Here is a 20,786-nt window from a genome sequence, read left to right as displayed (position 1 = left end):
CCATTTAGAGCAATAACTATTCTACAATGAACATTCTAATAAATAAAGTGAATAATTTATATGTATTATTTTGATACTGGAATGGAGAGGTGTCGGTTAATGGTGGGGGGAGGGAGGACAAAGCGCCCCCGGAGCGCTTTTGTCGAGGCCTCCCTGCCCGTGACATCTGTCCGAATCTACAATAACCCGCAAAAAACTCGCAACTTAACTTACCAACTGCGGAGCAATCGCACGAACATTCGCTGGCGAGCACGCCGAGCGGGCCCGAGCACCACTCGCGCACCGTTTTGACAGTACTAGATAGATGCGAGAACGTCTTCATTCATCTATTGTTGCTGTTGACGTATCATTTATTCCCCAAACTGGAGCCGGAGCCCCGGTGGTCGTGCGATTAAGGAACGGTGTCATAATATTATAAACGGCGTTAACTTTGTCGTTTCACGGTAAGTTTGCCCTTTTTTTCTGCGTGACGTGACACGTTGGCAAAAAACCTGATGGGTATAGAAATAAGCCTGTTTACAGAGATGCAGCTTTCGAATTTTATCTTTTATATCTATTAACAGTAGATTCACATGTTTCGTTATTTGTCAGTGTCAATTAAAAAAATAAATTTAACGTAAGTATGGTATAGGTATCTTAATCAATACTGCCCCTGCCCAATACCTGCCAATACGAAGCTGGATTTGAATCGTCCTGGATTTGAATTTGGGTGGTGGAAGGGTATGATAAACACTAATAACTGTTCCCGAGTTATGGATGTTGTACATATACCTAAATATGTATAAACAATTAATATAATTATCTATGGAATTAAGTTTGCATATTATAGTCGCTAACGCGTCGCTAGTTTTGTAAAAAAAACGCATATTAGTTACACGTACAAGAAACTAACGCAAGATCCTGATACGTTTTTTTGTTAAGTGTAAAATAAAAACCTAGATCGCATATTGAGAACCTTTTAAAATATTGTCATTGAGTAAGTTAATCTCAAACTCAACATGGGGATGGGAGCGCGGTAATCGTCTCAGATAACATAATTAACTCGTTACTTCATTTCAGAGATTGGCTTTATCTAATTGGTTGGATTATTATGTCAAAGAAACTGGACATAGTGCAGCTGAGAACTGTCAGCTATGCCTCATGTTCTGGAAAATGTATTTTGTTACTAGTTTTAGTTTATGTCAGCTAATATTCAAAAACTACTATCAGTAATTATCATTTAAAGTTATTACTAAATATATAGTAATAAGTTTTGAATTCAATACACAAATCGATCACTTGAACTATTCAGCTTTTATTTTTTGTCTTGGCCCAAAGTAATAGTAAACTTCCTGTGCGGTTTGTCACTAATTTATCACCGTTTGACCGCTGATTCGGCCTATGTTGTGTCCGTTATAGTAGGCAGCCATTATAATGGTGTTGTAAAACTTTAATTAACCTTTCGGTTCATTAGTCTGATTACCAAGGATTGGCGTACAATTCGCGTTTTATGTATTTATGGAGGTAAAGCATAAATAGCACGAAGTTGTTCTACACAGTAACATAAATAGCGCTGGCGGTACACCGAGAAATTCAGTAAAATGCTGCAAATGATGTTAAAGGTATGAAAATCGGTACGATTGATCTTTAGTACATTTGAACAATTTGATCCGAAGCACCAACAAATAAAAAAAAACGAGATGCGTTGTGACGTCATCTTTTTTTGTATGGAATTTAAAAATAATTGTTTAGAAACCTATAGTGTAGTATTATACGAAAGGGCTTTCTGAGCCGATTCGATCATTTCATTTCAGTATTTTTTTTAATTATAATAATAATAATTTTCAAAACATACCAAGTTTGGGCTTCTCTAGATACAATACCCTTCAATATTTTTTTGTAAAATATACCTTAAATTATACCTAATATCCTCATATCTAACCCTAACAAAGCAATTTTGAAAATATTTACATTTAGTTTTTTTTTTTAATTTTTCAGTTTTACAAAGTGTGATCTATGAATCTCTCAATTAAATATTTAAATAGAAAGCATAAAATTAATATATAACGGCTTTTCCAGAATGTCGCTTATATCTCGGAATCAATAAGACGAAGTAAAAATTATCTATTTAAGAATTAACTGAAAAAACTCACCTTTAACGCTCCCCCCCCCCTTTCCCCGAGTTCTCCACCCCCCCACTCATCGGAACTTTTTCTTACTTAAAGCTTAGATATTATTACCAAAGGAACATGTAAACCAAGTTTCAATACTCTTATTTTACCCGAATGACATTATACTCGTATTGAGTATTCGGCAGGGGTATTATTACACTTTGAAAAATTAAAAAGAAACTAAATGTAAATATTTTCAAAATTGCTGTATTAAGATTAGATATGAGGATATTAGGTATAATTCGAGGTATATTTTATAAAAAAAATTGTATTCTGGAGAAGCCCAAACTTGGTATGTTTTGAAAATTATTTTTATTATAATTAAAAAAAATGACTGAGATGTAATAATATGACATATTTTTGGAATCGGCTCAGAAAGCCCTTTCGTTTAATTCCACACACGATAGGTTTCTAAACAATTTTTTTTATTCCATACAAAAAAAGAAGACGTCATAACTCCTCTCGTTTTTTTTTATTTGTTGGTGCTTCGGGTCAAATTGTTTCAAATGTCCTAAAGATCAATCGTACCGATTTTCATACCTTTAAGTCCTTTAACATCATTTGCAGCGTTTTTTGGCGAACCGCTGTCGCTAAAAAACATTTTTGTAATTTCGTTGTGCATTGTAATTTTATAAAAAAAAAACCAATACAATCTCTATTAAATAGATTGGGCAGTTTAAGACTTTACATATTTAGTTTTCATTCTAGTACCTACTCTCTACTAAATTCCAATGAATATTTAGGTACTTGTCTACCTTATCTACTCGTTTTGTCTTAAATAAAAGTCAACCTTACTATTCACAGGCTGTACTCTAAAAAAATAAATTAAAATAAAAACAATATATCTTGTTAAAACTATCTCATGTTTCATCGGCACCATGTTTTTTATTCATCTAATTTTTTATTCAACTAATGCTTAGCTCGTCGGGCGAGTCGGCCGGACAAAAATTACACTTAGCATCACGTTTTTTTCACTTCCGGTCAGATAAAGAACTGTATAAGCACCTTTATGCTGTTAAATGGTCACAAGTCGTGTTTATACGAAGACTGATGCACATCAGATATTAATATTTAGGACATTGTTTTCAATTCTGAACAAGTAATTTAAGTATTAAGTAAGTATCACTAGTAAAATTTTAATAAATCAGTGAAATTCAAAAATCTCTATTTGGAAAAATTATAAATAATTTTTCTACTTCATAACTTATAAATCCATAACGGGCTAATTTCTTTTATACTTATTATTGGTTTCGTCGTTGTCGTCCGTTGTGGTTGAGATAAAATTACAAAACTTTTTGGCATATTTTATCAACATAATATATTATGTAGGTGAAACAAAATGAGGGGGTGGCCCATCGAAAAATTAAAAAAAAAAAGGTTTCTTGATCCACCCTAGTCACTAAGTACCTCTGGCCATAAGTTCAACGTTGCAAATCATTTAATAATTTGGGGTTACAAATGTTTGGCTCTTCTGGCCACGCCTAATTGCGTCTTGTTTGCTGAATTAAATAAACTGAGCTCAATCGCTTGTAACAACGGGTTATTCCATAATTTTTGGTGTATCTTTTTTTAGGGAAGAGACATTATAAAGCTCGAGGTCACCATGTACACGAATTCAAGTATCATATCATCAAATTTAAAAGCCACCTTTTACAAAGCTGATCAAAATATGAATAATAAGTAATTAAAAAAACCATAATACATAATTGTATAAAATATCTAAAGGCGGGTTTGCATAAGTGTGCGGCACTGTGCGGCACAAGCATATTCAGTACGAAAATGCTTGTGCCGCACACTGGTGGAATCCCGCCTTAATAGAATTAAGTATAAAGTTTCCTTTAACTTAATTGAAATAAAATAAAACATGACAATTATTTATAAATTATCTATCTGTGCAAGGGTAGTCCATCGCAAACGGCAATTAGTCGGTTCGAATAGAGTGCGGCCAGCCGGCGACGGCACTAACCACGCATTAGCACACTTCCTCCGAGACGCGTCCAGATCTTTTCTCTTAAGATTGATCGCGAATGCCTTCGCTCGGAACCGGTCACAATATCCTCCACTTCCGCCGCAGACAAAGGGTCATAACTAACACATTTCCTCCGGCTGCCGAGACCGCTGACTAACGCCACCAAACCTGACCCCGCAAATGATCGAGTGAATTATCGCATCACCGCGGTCAAGATACTGCCCATGATAGTGTTGGAAGTGTATTCAAACAATAGTAAATACATTTAGCTAGGGTATTGTTTGATTTATAGTAGAAGCGTGTAAGAGTGCCGGCGGACGGGGGGCCAGCGCCGCGGCGGGACGCCGGGAAATCGGGGAAAAGCCAGAGATTTATTAGCAGCGAGCCGGCGGCTGACCGCACGGCCGCTGTTTGCCCAGTCATTAAAGTCGGCAAGTAAACGCTTAGTGCGAAGATGAGTATATTTGCGGAGCAATTAACGCTTTCGAGGTGAGACGAGGGTTGGACCGCGACTGTTTATAAAACGTCATTGTCACAGATAGAGCTGCGGCGTATCGATTTGCAAACACGCAGTGTATTTCTAGCGCTAAGTCGTTCATCCAGCACTTAGATGGTATCGCCACAATGCCGGCCGGTAGATAAGCGCAGCACAGAAGTAGGTACCCCACCTACGTCATATCGCTGTGTCAACAAGCGGGTGTCAATCACGGCAAGGCGGTGCCTTACAACATTTTATCGCTTGTCACATAATCTAAGTATAACGAATTTGTGTCAAATCGCCGATAGACCTACCGATAAGCCCACCCATTTTCATCGGCAACACCATTGCCTCATACATTATATATACCTCTACCGCGGGAGATACGCCGAGATTACAAAAAATTACATATGTAAGTCTGTGAGTTATGCAATTATCAGTATCTTTCGTGTATCATACTTACTAAACATGATGCCGTAGGCTGAAGCCGAAAAAAATGGCAATTTAAAAGGTTGTAGGTACATTTTAGTTCCTCAATTCCACTAAAATAGCTAATTTAAAGGCTTCGGAAGAAGTTCGATAGACACAGTCACACAGATAGCTTTTAACGTGTATTAACAATATTAACATACATATAAGATAATTTTGTAAAGGAGTGCAGTTAGCGAGTTCAAAGCGGACAAAGTCGTGATCAATTAATAGTTGTTGTATTATAACTTGATTAAAACTGAGTCAAATAACAACAAGAAAATATCCACCTAACTAATAAAACCATAATCACTATACAAGTATTTTGTACTCTCAAAACTAAATATGTGATAATATTTTCGAAGCGGCATTTAGTTCTTTATTAGTACGACTACATCCATTATGATATTAGTATCATCAACACCCTCTTATCTATGACGCCGCGCAATCTAAAGATACCTTATCCATTTATAGTATATCGATAAATACTAACATATTTGAGTACCGGGACATCATGGCCGGCAGAACGCACACATGTGCAACTGATGCGACATTTACAATTCCATGTAACTTTCAACCTTATTAACAAAGCAGCTAGATATCAATCGATCACGTTATTTGTGAGCGGAGTTCTCCGCTTTCCCATCCTAAGTTAATTAGGAAAGAAATAAAATATAACAAGAGCATTAGTCAGACAGTGAGGCTGCAGTGACTAATTGATCGGCAATAGAGTAGGTAATGGTGCATCTACATATGTTCCCAGTATTACTACACGCGACTCGCTCACTCACAAATCGGACGTTTTACGAACTGTCCAAAAGCACTTTAACGATAATATGCAATCGTGCACAGCAATTTCCGTTAAGCGAAATGGCTTTTGCGTATTCATGTTTCTATAGGCTTAAAGTAGATGTTTATAGCTGATTAGAACACTTTTTATAGAGTCATTCTTCAAGCAGCGTGGGGTCACCTGAACATAAGTTCGTATTTCCGTTATAAGTATGTATAGCAATGATGTAATACGGCGATAAACTTTAAATATTTATGCTTAAGTTTGCAACAAAAAAATAAAAGCGAATTATTATTTTGAAGTAAACCCGACTTATTGTAATCCATGCATTCTGATTTAACTTAACTGGTAAGTATGTGGGTCATATTCCTGTGGGGTCAACTTTACTTTTATGTATGTATTTAGGCACAGTGGTAAAATTCTAGACTTTGCAATAATCATATGCCAATATGGCGTGGTCAATGATGAGATCAGCGATTAATAGTAGGATAATAATAGGATAGGATAACTATATTTCTAATGCGTATAAAGATATGATAATAATGAATTACTATAAGTATGTAATTTGTTGGCTTTTTTATATTATCCGGTACAATCTTACTCTAACCAGCCTATAGTCCCACAGTAAGCTTAAAAGCTTTGTGTTGTGGGTACCAGAATACCAGTATATGTAATAAGTAGGTATGGATATGTATGTAATATGTAAATCCAGTCAGAGAATTTTATCACTTTTAATTTATTTCTAAGCTTAATAGCATCGTTTGCAGACGTTTCTGCTTCATACAAAATATTTTTCTAGTTTTATTTAAAAAAAGTTACTGACGCAATTTTACTCATTGGATAACGTACCTACTTTCGATGTCAGTTAATTTTTTATTTATTATGAATTAAAATCTTGTTTTATATTTTTAAAGTATTGTTTTATATCTCTACATTCTGGCCAACGACTGTATTACATACAGAATACTTTAGTGACATGTAAAACAATATTGAAATAAATATCGATAACTAGTGACTAGCCCCCGGTCGTCAGTGGCCTCGTCGATCCGGACATTCAGTAATTGTATAGTTACACGCATTGCCTGCAACCTATTGATTGAGTCTACAGCCGTAGACTTTACCTTCGTTAGGCAGGATAAAAAAATATTAAGTCATTAGTGATAGTAATTAATTAATTATGAACATAAACTGTTATGTATTCATTGGTTTACCATACCGTTGAAGGAAAAGTGTGACAAATGAATACTTCTGTTTTTTTAGTTACGCCAATTACAATTTTTCTACAATATATAACCAGTAAGTATAACTCTTCCTGTTTAAAACAAAAGGTAAGTTCTGAAACAGCAACGCATTGAATAAAAAATAGGTTAAATAACCAAAATTCACGTTTGCCCCGTATCAATTCAAATGACTCCCAAGGCGCATTAGGCCGTAAACTATCGCTGAGGGGCGGTAACGGTGACTTTATAGCAACTTAAAACAGTAGTCGAAAAGTGACAATAGTAGTAAGTAAGTGTATATCGTATGGCGGGTAATTAGGTCGGACTTAATGCGCGGTGATTAATGAACAAAGCGGGCAACAAGCCGACCACCCACGGGGAGTAGACGGCTTAATAAGACCCTCATTAACACCTTAATGGCTATTCTCAATTCGCCTGATTCCTCTTCAGATTTGTTTATTTTTTCCTTCTCGGTCCAGCCCGTCGCCCGCGCACATCCCGTCTCGCTCCATCGCCCTTCTTTATTGAATTTCTGCTCTCCTTTTTCTAAACTTATTCTCTTTGACTTAAGATTAGTGACTTATTTAAATTGGCATTTTGTTACGTTTTTACAGTCGGCCTGGGCCGTTGCTCGTTTTTTCCCGCTTATCTAACTTTTAATTTAATCGCGATGTCTAATGAAACGGCCGTGAAACTTTTTTTTCAATTGTCCTTTAGATGAGTACCGTATCTGTTTACTTTAGTTAAGATCTGTGTTAAAAGCGCGGCCGGGTAAAAGTTTTCGTTTATTCAAATGTATCAAAAGGAAAGTATAATTCTAATGCTTTGATGATACCTCCGCGGGCGAGACCTAGACGTTTTGCATGTTTAATAACGTGGGACGGTTTGTTTCGCCAAATGGTTGAATTGAAACTAATGCCTCACGCGAGACGAATATTTTCACGCCACACTTCATCTTGCGATGATCGTACTCGTGTGATTTTGCTCGTGTTGTAGTCGCAGCATCCGAGAATAACTAGTTGAGTTTTCAATATTGCACTTCAACCATGTGTCGGGTAAGATATATATCGTGTGGCTTCACTTTCTACGATTATATCTTCTACGATCTGTGTATAACGATTCTATATATATGATTTTATCTAGCCAATAGGTAAGCACCTATAACTACCTACCTACCAATCAGGTAGGTATACTTTAAAAAGCTCTTTCTTCTAATTTCTCAATTTAGTACCTAGTTAATATTTAGTACCTTTTAGGTACATATTGATCGGTCGTAGTTAAGTATTTTTATAGTTACGAGTACATAGGTACCTACCTAAGTAGTACATATGTTCTCAGCATAGGCACTCAATCGAGATGAGCCTTAAAAGTAAAAAATGTATATGAACATAAAGAGCAGATGCGCTTTCACGAGTAGCAGTTAATTTGGAATGTCGCCGTCATATGTCTATCAGGCGGCCATAACGCAATATGGGGATGGGGTGCTCCAAGATTTCCGTTCGCAATAAAGCGGGCACATGCCGACGAAAGATATTAAGCTTCCTAACAATTTGCCAGTACTTTATTAAATCGAGATTATACTTACTAGGTACTGTTTAGTCTGTATGACACGTAAATTAGGGGCAGATTTACATACATCATTATAGGTATGTATAAGTGTTTTCGATTTCATTTCGTTCGTTTTATTTATGTACAAGTACCTATATTGACGTTAATAAAATTGAGATACCTTGTAAAGATCTTTATCTAGGTTCATGTTTGAGCGTTCGCGCCTAGTCCTATCATATCATTTGATCATTTAATAGAATCGCACTCGAACAAACATTATTCGCCCTGCGGATAACAGCGAGCGCCGACCCGAGCAGCATTATTGGTCGTATCATAAAACTTGATTGTCTCAACCGAAGAAGAAATATTACAATTTAACCGAGGTTGTACCTACAAGGGAATGTTTTATTAAAAAAGCGTTAAAGCCTTTATTATTATTACGGGGAAATATTACCGAGTTTTTGCACAATAAAATCACATGATGCCGTTTATTAAAACTAGAATGGAAAACGTGTTAATTTCACTGTTGCGCGCAGTCAACAACATTGAAACCTCAGATTAAACGCCACCGCACAAACAACCCGCTTTTATTGATTATCAAAAGCGCACAATAGATAAAAGATGGCGCTGGGTGTATTGTTAGCGGGTCGCACAGACGGCGCCACCGGAGTCGCGAGCGTACAAAAATGGCAGTTGCATATTTTTTCCACGCGATCGCATTTACATCCAATAGAAACTAAACCCTATCCCGAAGATCCTACAGACTATGTTAGCTGAAGCGTCTTGTTAGACATACGCAGCCACAAACAGGCACCGTCGTATTTGTGGTAGAGCATCGTCATTGTTCGCTAAATTGTCGCTTGCACGGAACAGGCTCGGCTTGTCGTGAGTTAGGTATGAGCACAGAGCACACAATGACAGTACATACATTTAAACACCTGTTATTAAACATGCATGCAGGGTCACAGTGAACTCGTAGGCAGCTACGGGCTCGTTAAATACAATGACAGATAGAGATCAGAAGCGCGATTTGGGATGCATCCACAATTACCGACACGAGTTGTCAGATGATATTATAATTACCGAGTTGAACGAACTCTTTATTTTACATTTAAGTGCGAGTTCTGGAATAATTTCGGGTTTTAACATCCTATCTACGCCGCGATCTGCAAAAACCTTAAAGCTACATCATCGCAATATGTAAACCGCGACGAAAAACACTAAACAAAGAAGTGAACTAAAATCTTAAATGGAGCCAAGCGTCATGGTCGGTGAAAACTTCCGTTATGAACGCTACACAGCAAGATTACATGCCACAAAACTTCCTCTTAGCACTTGACAAAAATCGGATCATGTTTTGTTCAATAGGATTTTGTAGGTTTAACGGATTTCACATATGCCTCGCCCCGCCTAATGTCGATGGGATAAAACGCTTCGAATTGATCCCGGTGAAATCCGCGACCAGTTTCTAAGTGATTAAAAAATATTTCGAGTTCCGATTTCCAAGTGCACAATCGATTCCTCGGGCGGCTATAGACCCTTATAGGGATTATGCCCGCCGCATGCGACGACCGCCCATTTGTCCCCCTTGCACCAAACAAGGTGTTAAACTGAACAGTAGCGCAAGTCATTCTTTGCGCAACCACAAATTGGATTCGCTTCGTAACATTCTTCATAATAAAGCGGGCTCGGGATATAATTTATTGACATTCAAAATCTTCAAATGAAAGGGAGAAAACCGAACGAGTCATTTGACATTTTGAGCATTAAGTTGAGACGTCATATAAAACTTAACTGAGATAAACGTAATTGGTATAATAATGGCGGTTTGTTTTTTGGGTTCTGTTGAGTTTTAAATATTAATGTGTCGTGACAGGGCGGCGACGCGCGCTGCGAGGTGTCGGTGGTTTTCTGGCCCGGCGCGTCCGGACCGGTTCTGGTGCTCTCCTCTCGCTCGCCAGAAAAGCCAAACACGTTGTACTGAGAGCGATAAACCCGGCCTCCTATGCGGACAAACTGCAAACGACCTATTCGTAACAATTTGCACAGTATAGGCAGGGAATAACATTCGATGTTAACGCTGCGCCTAGATACAACTGCGCGCCGAGGCAAACTCGATATGGATTTTATTAAAGGTTTAGATTTGCCTTATTAAGATCTTGTCGGTGAGTGGAAATTAATTCAAGATCTTAATATTGAATATTGCGATGCTACATACCAATGGGGAGTAGAATGCGGAGCTGTCGACGCCGATGCTAGGGTAGGGGTTCTGGTCGGTGGAGGGGTACGGCGTGCCGTATACGCCGACGGCGGCGCTGGAGAGCCGGGGGTAGGAGGAGAGTGCGAGGCGAGCGCCGTCGTACTGGCAGGAACAGACGGTCTGCCCGGAGACGGGGTCGGTGATGATGGGGCGCGGCGTGTCGCAGCAGGAGGCTGCGGGGGTGCTGGCGTGGCTGCCGGCGCCCGGGGAAAGCGCGCCGCCGGCCACGGCGGAGCCGCCTGGCGACAGCGGAGGCGCCGAGTTGGAGCCCCCGTCTGGCGACGTGGCCGCACCGCCCGCGCCCGCCCCGCTGCTGCCCACGAGCAACTGCAATCAAACAATCAAACATTTTCACTCTAGTTTCCTAAAAAAGGTTGTAAATATTGAAACTGATGATGTTCCTTTATGAAAACGGAATTCGTCGTGTACCTACGTTTGTCTGTCTGTACCTATGGGTCAGCCATTTTAATTAGTTAGTTTAAACTTATATCAGTGACTGGAGTTCTGTTTTCATATCATATAAACTCACAGAACCCCCCATTATGCGTGATCCTACACGCACCTTGGCGGTTTTATTTATTTTGTAGTTTGCTACTGCCATCATACTTATAATATTTCTGTGATACGTAGGTATAGGATTGATACTTACAGGGATCGGAACCGGTTTTTTGCAAAAACTTAGAAATACCCATATTTTTCGAATTATTTTATACTCGAAATATAGGACTCAGTTATGTTTTTAGGTTACGACTTCGTATTATTAGATTGTCCAATTAGAAATGAAGTAATTAGCAAAGAACGAAAAAATACCGTTTCCGTTCCCATACAAAAAATACCGGTATCCGATCCCTGGATACTTATATACAAGTAAGTACACCTATCGTCGCCTACAGTCCATACAACGGGCTCTCTTTGTTTATACCTCTAGACTAGGTATGTAGCTAAATATATTTTTATTTGATATTTTAAATGTAGTCTCTGGTTCATGTCTATTATTTAGAAGTATATTTTGCGGCAGTGGTCAATAATTTCGGTTGGAAATGTTATTGACGCCCACGTGGGATTGTTATGTACCTCATGTTTAGCGGCGTGCTGGTGACTGAAATATGTTACTTTATTAGCAGAAAATACTGAAATACTGCATGGGGTAGGAATGTTCTGATCGTTTCCTAGAATAAACACGTGTCCAGTGAAATTAATACAAAAATTTCCAGTAAAACTTTTTTTTTACTAGATAGAAAAAAATGTTAATTAGATTAGAGTCTCGACATTTAATTGGCAAAACCACAGTGTCGCTCACTTGGGTCAAATTACATCGAATAAATATCATCTTGTTGCCAATCGACGGTTTTATACATTTGTCTAAAAAGGTTCAAAATATGTTTAATTCAGGAAATCACGTAGAATCGTAGATCGTATCCACTAGATGTGTATGTCGGTTATGAGCCTATTACTAAGGTAAGTACTTGTTAACTTAATTATCAAATATATATTATTTATACTTTGTAAATCCCATAATATATTGTGAGAACTCATAAGTAAGCGCGGCGACTATTAATTATTTTCTTTAAAGCAACATAAGCTCTATTACGTTGAAGTTCCAGACCACAAAGTACAGCTACAAATAGGTAAGGAAAGTACCTAATTATATTAACTGATGTCCCAGCACACAGAACACACACTTACCCCGTTTAAATACAAATCTCGGTCGGCAAAAGATTAAAGGCCGAGAGCTCTAGAGGCCGTCAACAGATTTTGGTCAATAGAGCGAGCTTGACTCAGAAATAATAGCATAAGATACTGTGCACACATGGGACCCCACTTCAACCACTAACATGAGGGCCTCCAGCTTGTTTTCTTTAAACAGAGCGAGAAGACTTTAAAGGGCACTTTGTTTTGTACAGCTAGCGTCAATATCTTAGTTGAGAAGGTCAATATCTGAATAGGTTAGGTACTACGTCGTTACTAAATGTACAGTGCATGCACTATAGGTAATGGCGTATTTGGCGTACTAAGATACGAGTTTATTTAGATTTTCATATTTTTCATACGTTACTTCGTGTTTTACAGACTTTAGATCTATGTAGGTAGGTAGGTATGTATATGTTGTTATTTAATGGCACAGATGTTGGACAGGAAAGATTAGTTAGAATAGAAGAACCGTTTCCTCAAGTTTGACATATAGCTAGGTAACTAGTTACGTAATCATGTGTTTAGCATAGTTTTATTTGGTCTTGCCGTTTTCTGGAGTCGACCCTTAAACCAGCCAATTACCACCCAGCACATGTAAGTTTGTCAGAGCGGGTAACCCGAGCTAGCGCAGCGACGCGCATCATTCGACGCGAGGCTACGATTACAAAGACCCGGCCCCGTTTGTGTAAACATCGCTATCGCATCGCGTGCGTTCCTGTAATTAGTTATATCCAACGATAACGTGTTCACTATGTGTCATTATAGCCGCGACACTGATATTTACAACTATACAAGTCTAATCGGCATATCTGCCGCCCCCCACCGCCCTGGACGAGTCCGCACCGAGCGAGGGCGAACTAGGAGCAGCCTTGTTAGAGTTTAGGTATCGCACTACCAATCGAAACCGACCTTTATCACGACCACCGAAACACCACGGAAAATGTATGTTTCATGTAGTGTGAAATCACATTTTGTCCGCCTATCGTGAGCTAGATATCGCGTTCCAACATTATTATTAATACATGATTGTCTTTGTTTGAAACCCCCGCTATCTGTGTGACACTGACAATTTGCCGAGGTACGTCTAGCTATTGAAAAGCTTTGTCGGAACCATTACGACGCTATCAGTACCTGTATATGCACTTATACATGTTTGGTGCGCTAATGACATGTGATACGGTACGATGGTACTTAGGGTAACTATAGGAAGCAAAAAATGTTGTTTTAACTTTTTACCAGGCATTCACATTAATGCTGTCTCAAGCTATGTGAGAAAATGTTCTTTACACTCAACTGCGTTAAGCGATTAGACGTCAGATAACGTAGATTATAACACGCGATGTCTAGCTTACATATTTTATAATAAAAACTGCATTACATTTTATCGAATAGCAACCTATCGCAAGCACCACTGCGCAATAATATCTATTAAAGAGCAATCAAACCGAGAGGAAATCTATAACAACAACAAAGCATCTGTAACCAACAGTGCTGAGGGTTGATCAAATCAAATATAAGCGATATTATATCAATGTGTACCAAGGGGCGCTCGCTCCGCCGCCTAGGTCAACAAAACTTCTAATAAAAACTACTTGGACGTAAAGCTATCCCAGTTAGATGACAGTGCAAACACTTCGTAACGAATCCAGGGATTTCTATTGCCCTTAAATTAAAAAAAAAAGCTTTAGTAATTCAGACCAATCTGTCAAATGAAGAGTGTTCAGCAAAGAGAGGGGCGCTCTTCGTGAGGATTAATAATGTTTTATGTGGGAGGATAGTTTGAAATGGGGTTGGTGAAGATATTTCTGTTGGAAAAGTGAGTGTCAGCTTTCGTCCCTGCAGAGTTTTGGGGGCTTTAATCAACGCAAGGCGAAGCACTTTGTCATGTGGACAGGAAAGGGCAGATTTTGTTTGCACTGTGATAACGTGCTCATAAGTTCTATCTGAAAAAGTATCTCGGTAAAAAGAAGAAATTGTATACCTATTGAGAAAAACATTGTAGCTACTCGTGGATCGTGTTCAACTCGTGTGCAACGACGTAGGTATGTCAAGTAGGTACTGATTTTATTTATGTGACTGAAAGTGTTGGATAATTTCCTTGTTTGTTAATTTCTTTCGTTCTTACTACTTACTTGAACGTTTTTATTACATAGGTAGTAGGTAAGTACCTATACATATAACTCATATAAGTTTACAAGCTAAATTTACTTTTGTGCCAACTTTTTAAAAATAAGTTTCTTAGTAGTATCATCGCCCCGGCAACTGTGATGTTTTACTGGCATCTACTAAAATTTATGGTCGGAATATGCAAAGCTTATAATACCTAGGTACTTAATGTCTTCTTTTGGGACAGTTAAGTAACAATAATATTAATACATTTGTTTATTAAAATTAAAATAAACCGCGGTTACAGTAATCAAATAAATTAGGCGATACAATACCTACAAATTTGGTGTAGGGTATAGGGTATAGGTACGTAGTGGAAGAGATAATATTATACTGTTATGCATTTTTGATAAGAAAATCTGAAATAAAATGTATCTATAGAAACTTACTTTTAATTTATACCTCGTATTGCAACAAGAACAGATTTATATTTATAAATATATATCAATATCAATTCTCCATAACGTCCTATTTTCATAACTCAATAAGTAGCTATAGGGATAGTAAAGTAGATAACACATGCCGAAGCCGAAGCTACGAGCTGTTTTCTTTGCACAGCCTGCACTGCCGAGGGCGTGGTCTCATTTGGTATTCGTCTAGTAGGTAAATCTTTCGAATTGGATGGCTCGCTACATCACAGGTACAGTCGGTACGCTTTCAGTCCGCTATCAATATTTGATGAGTTTCGGACAACGGCCGCCGTCCCCTTGCCTAACTCCCCGTCCACTGTCATAGTGCGATCTATACCTAGACAGTTACAACTCGGTCTAAATCACACCATCAATTTTATATTACGAGCTATTTTTATTACTCCCTATTTCAACATCGCAGTTTGAAACAATCAAGAAATTCCGATTCTTATTAGATAGGCATTATCAGTGCCTGTGTAATTGCCAATTTAATAGTGTGCGTAAAAAATACTCTCAAACCTGCATTAAAACTTGGAGATTGTAATTGAAAAACATTAGCTACCTGTAATTTGGTATCCGCATTTGAATATAAAGCCCGTTCCAGAGTCGGAATGCGCCATCATAAAACCGACCAGCGGACAGTAAAGTAGTAATGTGTTTATTTTAAAAGCACAGTAAAAGGCATAAAGATGATCTCATAATTTCCATTGCATTAGCAAAGGCATTATCCCGGCCCGAGAACCGGCCGCTCCAATTTCGCTTCCAACGGGATATGTTAAAGAGGACATTATAATAATTAGATTGTTATCAGATGTTATTATATGAATTTTCCAAAATTATAAGAGGGAACGAGATAAGTCGATGATATCGTGACGACGGTAGGCATAGATTACGGAGCCGCCGCAGGCAGGTAATCGGGCGCACAAATTTTGGTCCTTTAGAGAGGCACGCCATACAAATCGATAACCGATCATTATAATGATTGGGCAGTAAACGCCATTCTTGCTCTCTTTTGCCTTGACGAACGGGAGTCGTGTATTAATTTAGTCAGGCCGAGGCGGCAAATCACTTGCTTATTTAACTTCAATTATGCGGAACATGATCGTAATGTCGCTTTTTTTTCTAACGCATTCATGATTCACATGTCACATCAAACGTTAATTAATGCTAATCTGCTAATAAAGAACAAGCGGTTATAGGTAAAAACTTATAAATAAAGCACCCTAAGTTAGATATGTCTGCCGCACTAACAATAAGTGCAATAGGTAACTAATATATTATGTATGTGTATAGCAGTGGCGACGCGTCTATAAAAGCCGATTCCCACCGACTTGCCTGTTTTTGGACGTTTGAGCAGAGTTGAAAAGGAAATATGTAAGCCAAAGTAGCCCCGCCCCGGCTTGCCTATGGATATGATTGACGCGCCGCGCCGCCACTGGTGTATAGGTATGTAAAATATATTCAATTATTAATTATTTTTAGTGTTGTGTTCCTGCCGGTGAGTAAGGTTGCCAGAGAACTGAACGAGGGTGCGGAGTGTTAGGGTCGGCAACGCGCATGTAGCACCTTTGGAGTTGAAGGCGTCCCGTGTAAAAAAGATGTTTGTACGTTTACCGATTAAAGCTCTATCGACTCTTGAGCATGAGTGTATAAGAACAATTATTTTTTACCGGTATCCCTCCACATTAAACAAGTGTTAATGCATCAAAATCATTCTTGAATACACAAAGGGAGGTTCCATCGTCAGGTTTCCGTCGGCGTTATTACACCTATCATAAATATAAATCCTTGCCGTCTTCAGGAACCCGCATCCAAACCAAATAGGACTTGAACGATACCGGCGCATATAACGTTCTTACCACTCCTTCAATACAAATAACGCATCTCGTGACATAAGCGCCACAGTAAATAAGATATGTTTTAGTATAGACGCATCGGATGGTACTACGTTAACAGAGTAATAAAAGACAGCGACACCACTAGAAACAAATCCAAGTTCGTTTATAGCGTCGTGAATTTGCAGTTTTCGATCTGCGTGAACCATTTAAGCTCTAGGCTGGAGCTATAAATTATTGAATGTATTTATTTACTATTGGCCGAAGATGTAAGATTACGAGTATATGCACTTTTACTTGAAAACGATAAGTGTACTAAACGTATCTCGCAGTGGATTTATCAAAAGTATCTAGTAAGTAGGAACGGCCCCTGTAAAATGCTCATATTCCAAAAAACCTTATAAAAATATATAGGTAGGTACACACATATATAACAAATAAGTGTGTAGTGTACACCACTAAATATGTGTTCAGCACATGACGCAGACTGAGCATCCTACCCAATAGTAACATATAACGGTTTTTGTTTCGATTTTGAACTCTATTGCTTCAGGCTTTCACAGTTTTATAGGACAAAAGGAAAGTGTGAGTACTTTAGTCCTTGTGCTCGAAACACAGGATTGTCTCGCGTCACGGCCCACGCCGATGCGACGCCGACGTGGCTATGCGTAGCGTCAGCAGAAATGGATTGACAGTTGATATCCAAATCCTATTCTTATGTATTGTAGGTATACTAGGTATGTACAAAGTTGAGGATGATGAAATACAAAACCCTATATATTATGTATACATTTTAGACAATAGGTATGTTTGGACTGTTCGGTAATGATCGGACTACTACATTTTTTTTCAGAAGATTGTATTCGATCACGTGAGAAAGCAAGAAGTCTATGTATTATGTGTAGTCAACAACGAATCCAATGGATGGAAATATCCTTAGTAGACGTAGATCATGATGTAAAAAGACTTCTGTTTACATTAAGACCAAATTAAAACTTTATTTTACTACTAACCAACCAAACTTCTCATTTCTAGCCACTGTGTTATTATTTAAGGTCAAGTTTAAGTTCTCATAATTTACTTTTTTTGGTTCTCTGTTACTGTTTTCTTTCTGTTTACGCAATTAATTAGTAATGACTCTGATCTATTTTTTTGCTGACTTTAATATTCAGACCGTTCCTTTTGCGCATTGTTTTTATTATTTTTGTGTAAGAAGATTAGTGGTGAAAATAAATATATTCACATCAACTGGTTACTTTGGTATTTATTTTGACCATTTAAAAAAGAAGGAAAACATCTATATAATGCAAAAAATGTTACCTAGACTTAAAGAAAAACAGTTTTCATAATAAGTTAATTCTGGAGCTTACGCCATCCAATGTCACCATCATCATAATTTATTTACGATGAGCTAGTTTTAGTCGTTCGAGCAATCTTTACTTTCCTGGACTTCTGTTGACAATCAGACTATGTTCTTTACCAACATGTAAGTTACTTTTGACCTAATATGTATATCTCTAGTTATTTTTAAATCTGCTCCTTTTGAGTCTCAATCAATATGATTCATACAGTTATTTTTATTATTTGCTGTTATTGACAAAGGTTTATGTTTAACTTCAAACATTAAAGTCCCTGTGGCACACTTCGGGCACGGAAGCAATTGAAACGGGCGACGGAAAAATGAATAAGCGAGCCATGTAGGTAATCTAGAGATTAAGAAGCACGTATTTAACCGTTGTTTAATGTTGGGTGTTAATAATCAGTTGACATTGAATTGCCGACCGTACTTCAGACGTTTGCGTGCTAGACGGAACACGGAGATGCGAGCCGAGCTGATCGATCCTAACCGGGAGTGGGGTATTCAGAAACTAAAATTCAATAGGAATATACTAAGTCAATAGGTATATATGTAAATATGTCTGCGTCGCGCTCGCATACATAGGTTAGACCGAGCGAGCGCACGCAACCATGCATTACGCTTTCGATATTATTTCGATAGGTATAATGTACGTCAAATGCACGTTTCACATTAATTCCGTTTTCATAAACGCCTAAATAAGCATATTTTAGATAATGTTTTATTGTCTTATCTGTCACATTAGGATTATTTGAAGATTTTTTTTAACGAACTCAGGCTGTTTAAATTTTACAACTACCAAAGAGACAAGTAGATACTACTTATTATGTAAGACAGATAGTAATATAGTCGTGGGGTATTATATTATTTGCCTTAGATACTTATTTACATGTGCAAACTAGACATAGGTAAATTACATTTATTACAACCCCAATTACATTTATCGCAAAATATTTTGAGTCCGGTTCAGGAAATAAACACTCCAAAGGAACAATAACTTTAGTAAAAAATAGGTATAATACAACCTATTGCCACTCCCACGATTGAGACGAATCTAACGACACGTGATGCTACAACTATGATTGCGGGAGAACGAGCCAAAACTTATTTTTCGATATGCTAAAACCCATTGCCGAGACTTAGATGTGATAGATGTCAGAAAATACTCGAACTGTACACGGAGCAACACAGTCGTGAGCAATGCGTAGCTTACAAAATCACGTAGGTATAGTTCATCATTTACATATAAAGCCAAATGGGGTCGTTTAACATTGTAATCAGGTGCGTGCGGCACGGCACGAGGACGAGACGGGATCGATACTCACGACGTGACGCGTGACGGGCGCGACACATCGGCGACACGGTCGCGCGTTGCGCGCGCCTCGGGACCCGTCGCGCCGACAAAGTATCCCACCAACGCGACAATGATGTATGACCTATTTCAACTACAGCCAGATATTACGTTTCGTTTCGCTAAATATCCATCGCGCCCGCAATTAATTGTTATTTAACGCGTCCATTCAATTATCTCTCGGATTGCACCGATAATTCCAATGGCCGAATTCCCAGTAGTTTATAGTGACTGGGCAACTTCATTTATGGTCGCACGGCACAATCGCAGCATCGGACATTAATTCTGCAACGCTCCAAACCGACGGATCGTTAAAGTATGTTAATAGCGACAGTACCTAGGTTATTAATAAAGTCAACTGATAAAAACGTCACCAGCTATTACATTTAATTACCAACTCATCCCATGAAATTGCAATGCCTCGGTTAATGTCGCCATTGAGATTGCGAAGGCGTCTTTATTTTTTAAGTTTCCCTTCCAAATTAGGTGCAAATGACAGTCATATCGCGTTAACTGGTAACATTAAACCTTGAGCTTTACTAGATAATAAATTCCTGACCGATCTGATGTGGAGAAATCGATAGTTGAATTGTATTAAAAACAATTACGCAGCTCGACGACTCGATTTACTAGATTCTTCTTCAGAAAAACAAAGAATGCACGTGTTTTATTGTAGTACGCGAGAAATGACGTTCAAATTAAATGCTTATGGTGTGACGATGGAACACTCACCTTTTTCAGATAGGTATGTGTAGCGCAACTAAGTTATACGTTGAAGTAAAATGAACTCACTCGAATATGAAGTCCCGAAGGTTCCGTGTGCGTTGCGTACATGGTTTGACAATCGAATGGAAAGGCGACGAATAATCGCCACTAACTCAATCTGCGGCTACGCGAGCTAATCGGGCGAAACACGGCAATTTAGAAGCCGTGCTCCATGTTAAATTATCGACAAGTTTAATAACAAGCATAAAGCCAATAGCAATAATCGGACTGCAAATTAACTGCCGGGTTAGAGTGGGCACGGAGAAAAACAGTAAAAGCGGCGACGCGTGGAAGGTCGGGGGGTGCCGGGTAGGCCGCTACCGGGTA

General features: G+C 38.3%; 1 protein-coding gene across 4 annotated transcripts in view; it reads right to left on the bottom strand.

Moving 5' to 3' along the window:
* The window catches only part of LOC134661687 (homeobox protein araucan), a 116,339-nt gene that overhangs the window by 27,232 nt on the left and 68,321 nt on the right, over positions 1-20,786 (bottom strand). For 3 of the 4 annotated variants that reach the window (XM_063517845.1, XM_063517847.1, XM_063517846.1), the window contains exon 2: positions 10,842-11,210. In XM_063517845.1, coding sequence (XP_063373915.1) covers positions 10,842-11,210 — 369 coding nt within the window. Of the gene's footprint in view, positions 1-10,841; positions 11,211-20,486; positions 20,544-20,786 lie in introns of those variants that run through there. The other variant, XM_063517848.1, reaches the window with a different exon arrangement.

The sequence above is a fragment of the Cydia amplana genome, chromosome Z (genome assembly GCF_948474715.1).
Source record: "Cydia amplana chromosome Z, ilCydAmpl1.1, whole genome shotgun sequence".
Taxonomy (NCBI): Eukaryota; Metazoa; Arthropoda; class Insecta; order Lepidoptera; family Tortricidae; genus Cydia; species Cydia amplana.
Note: the sequence above shows the minus strand (reverse complement) of the source record. Positions and strands in the feature narration are given on the sequence as shown.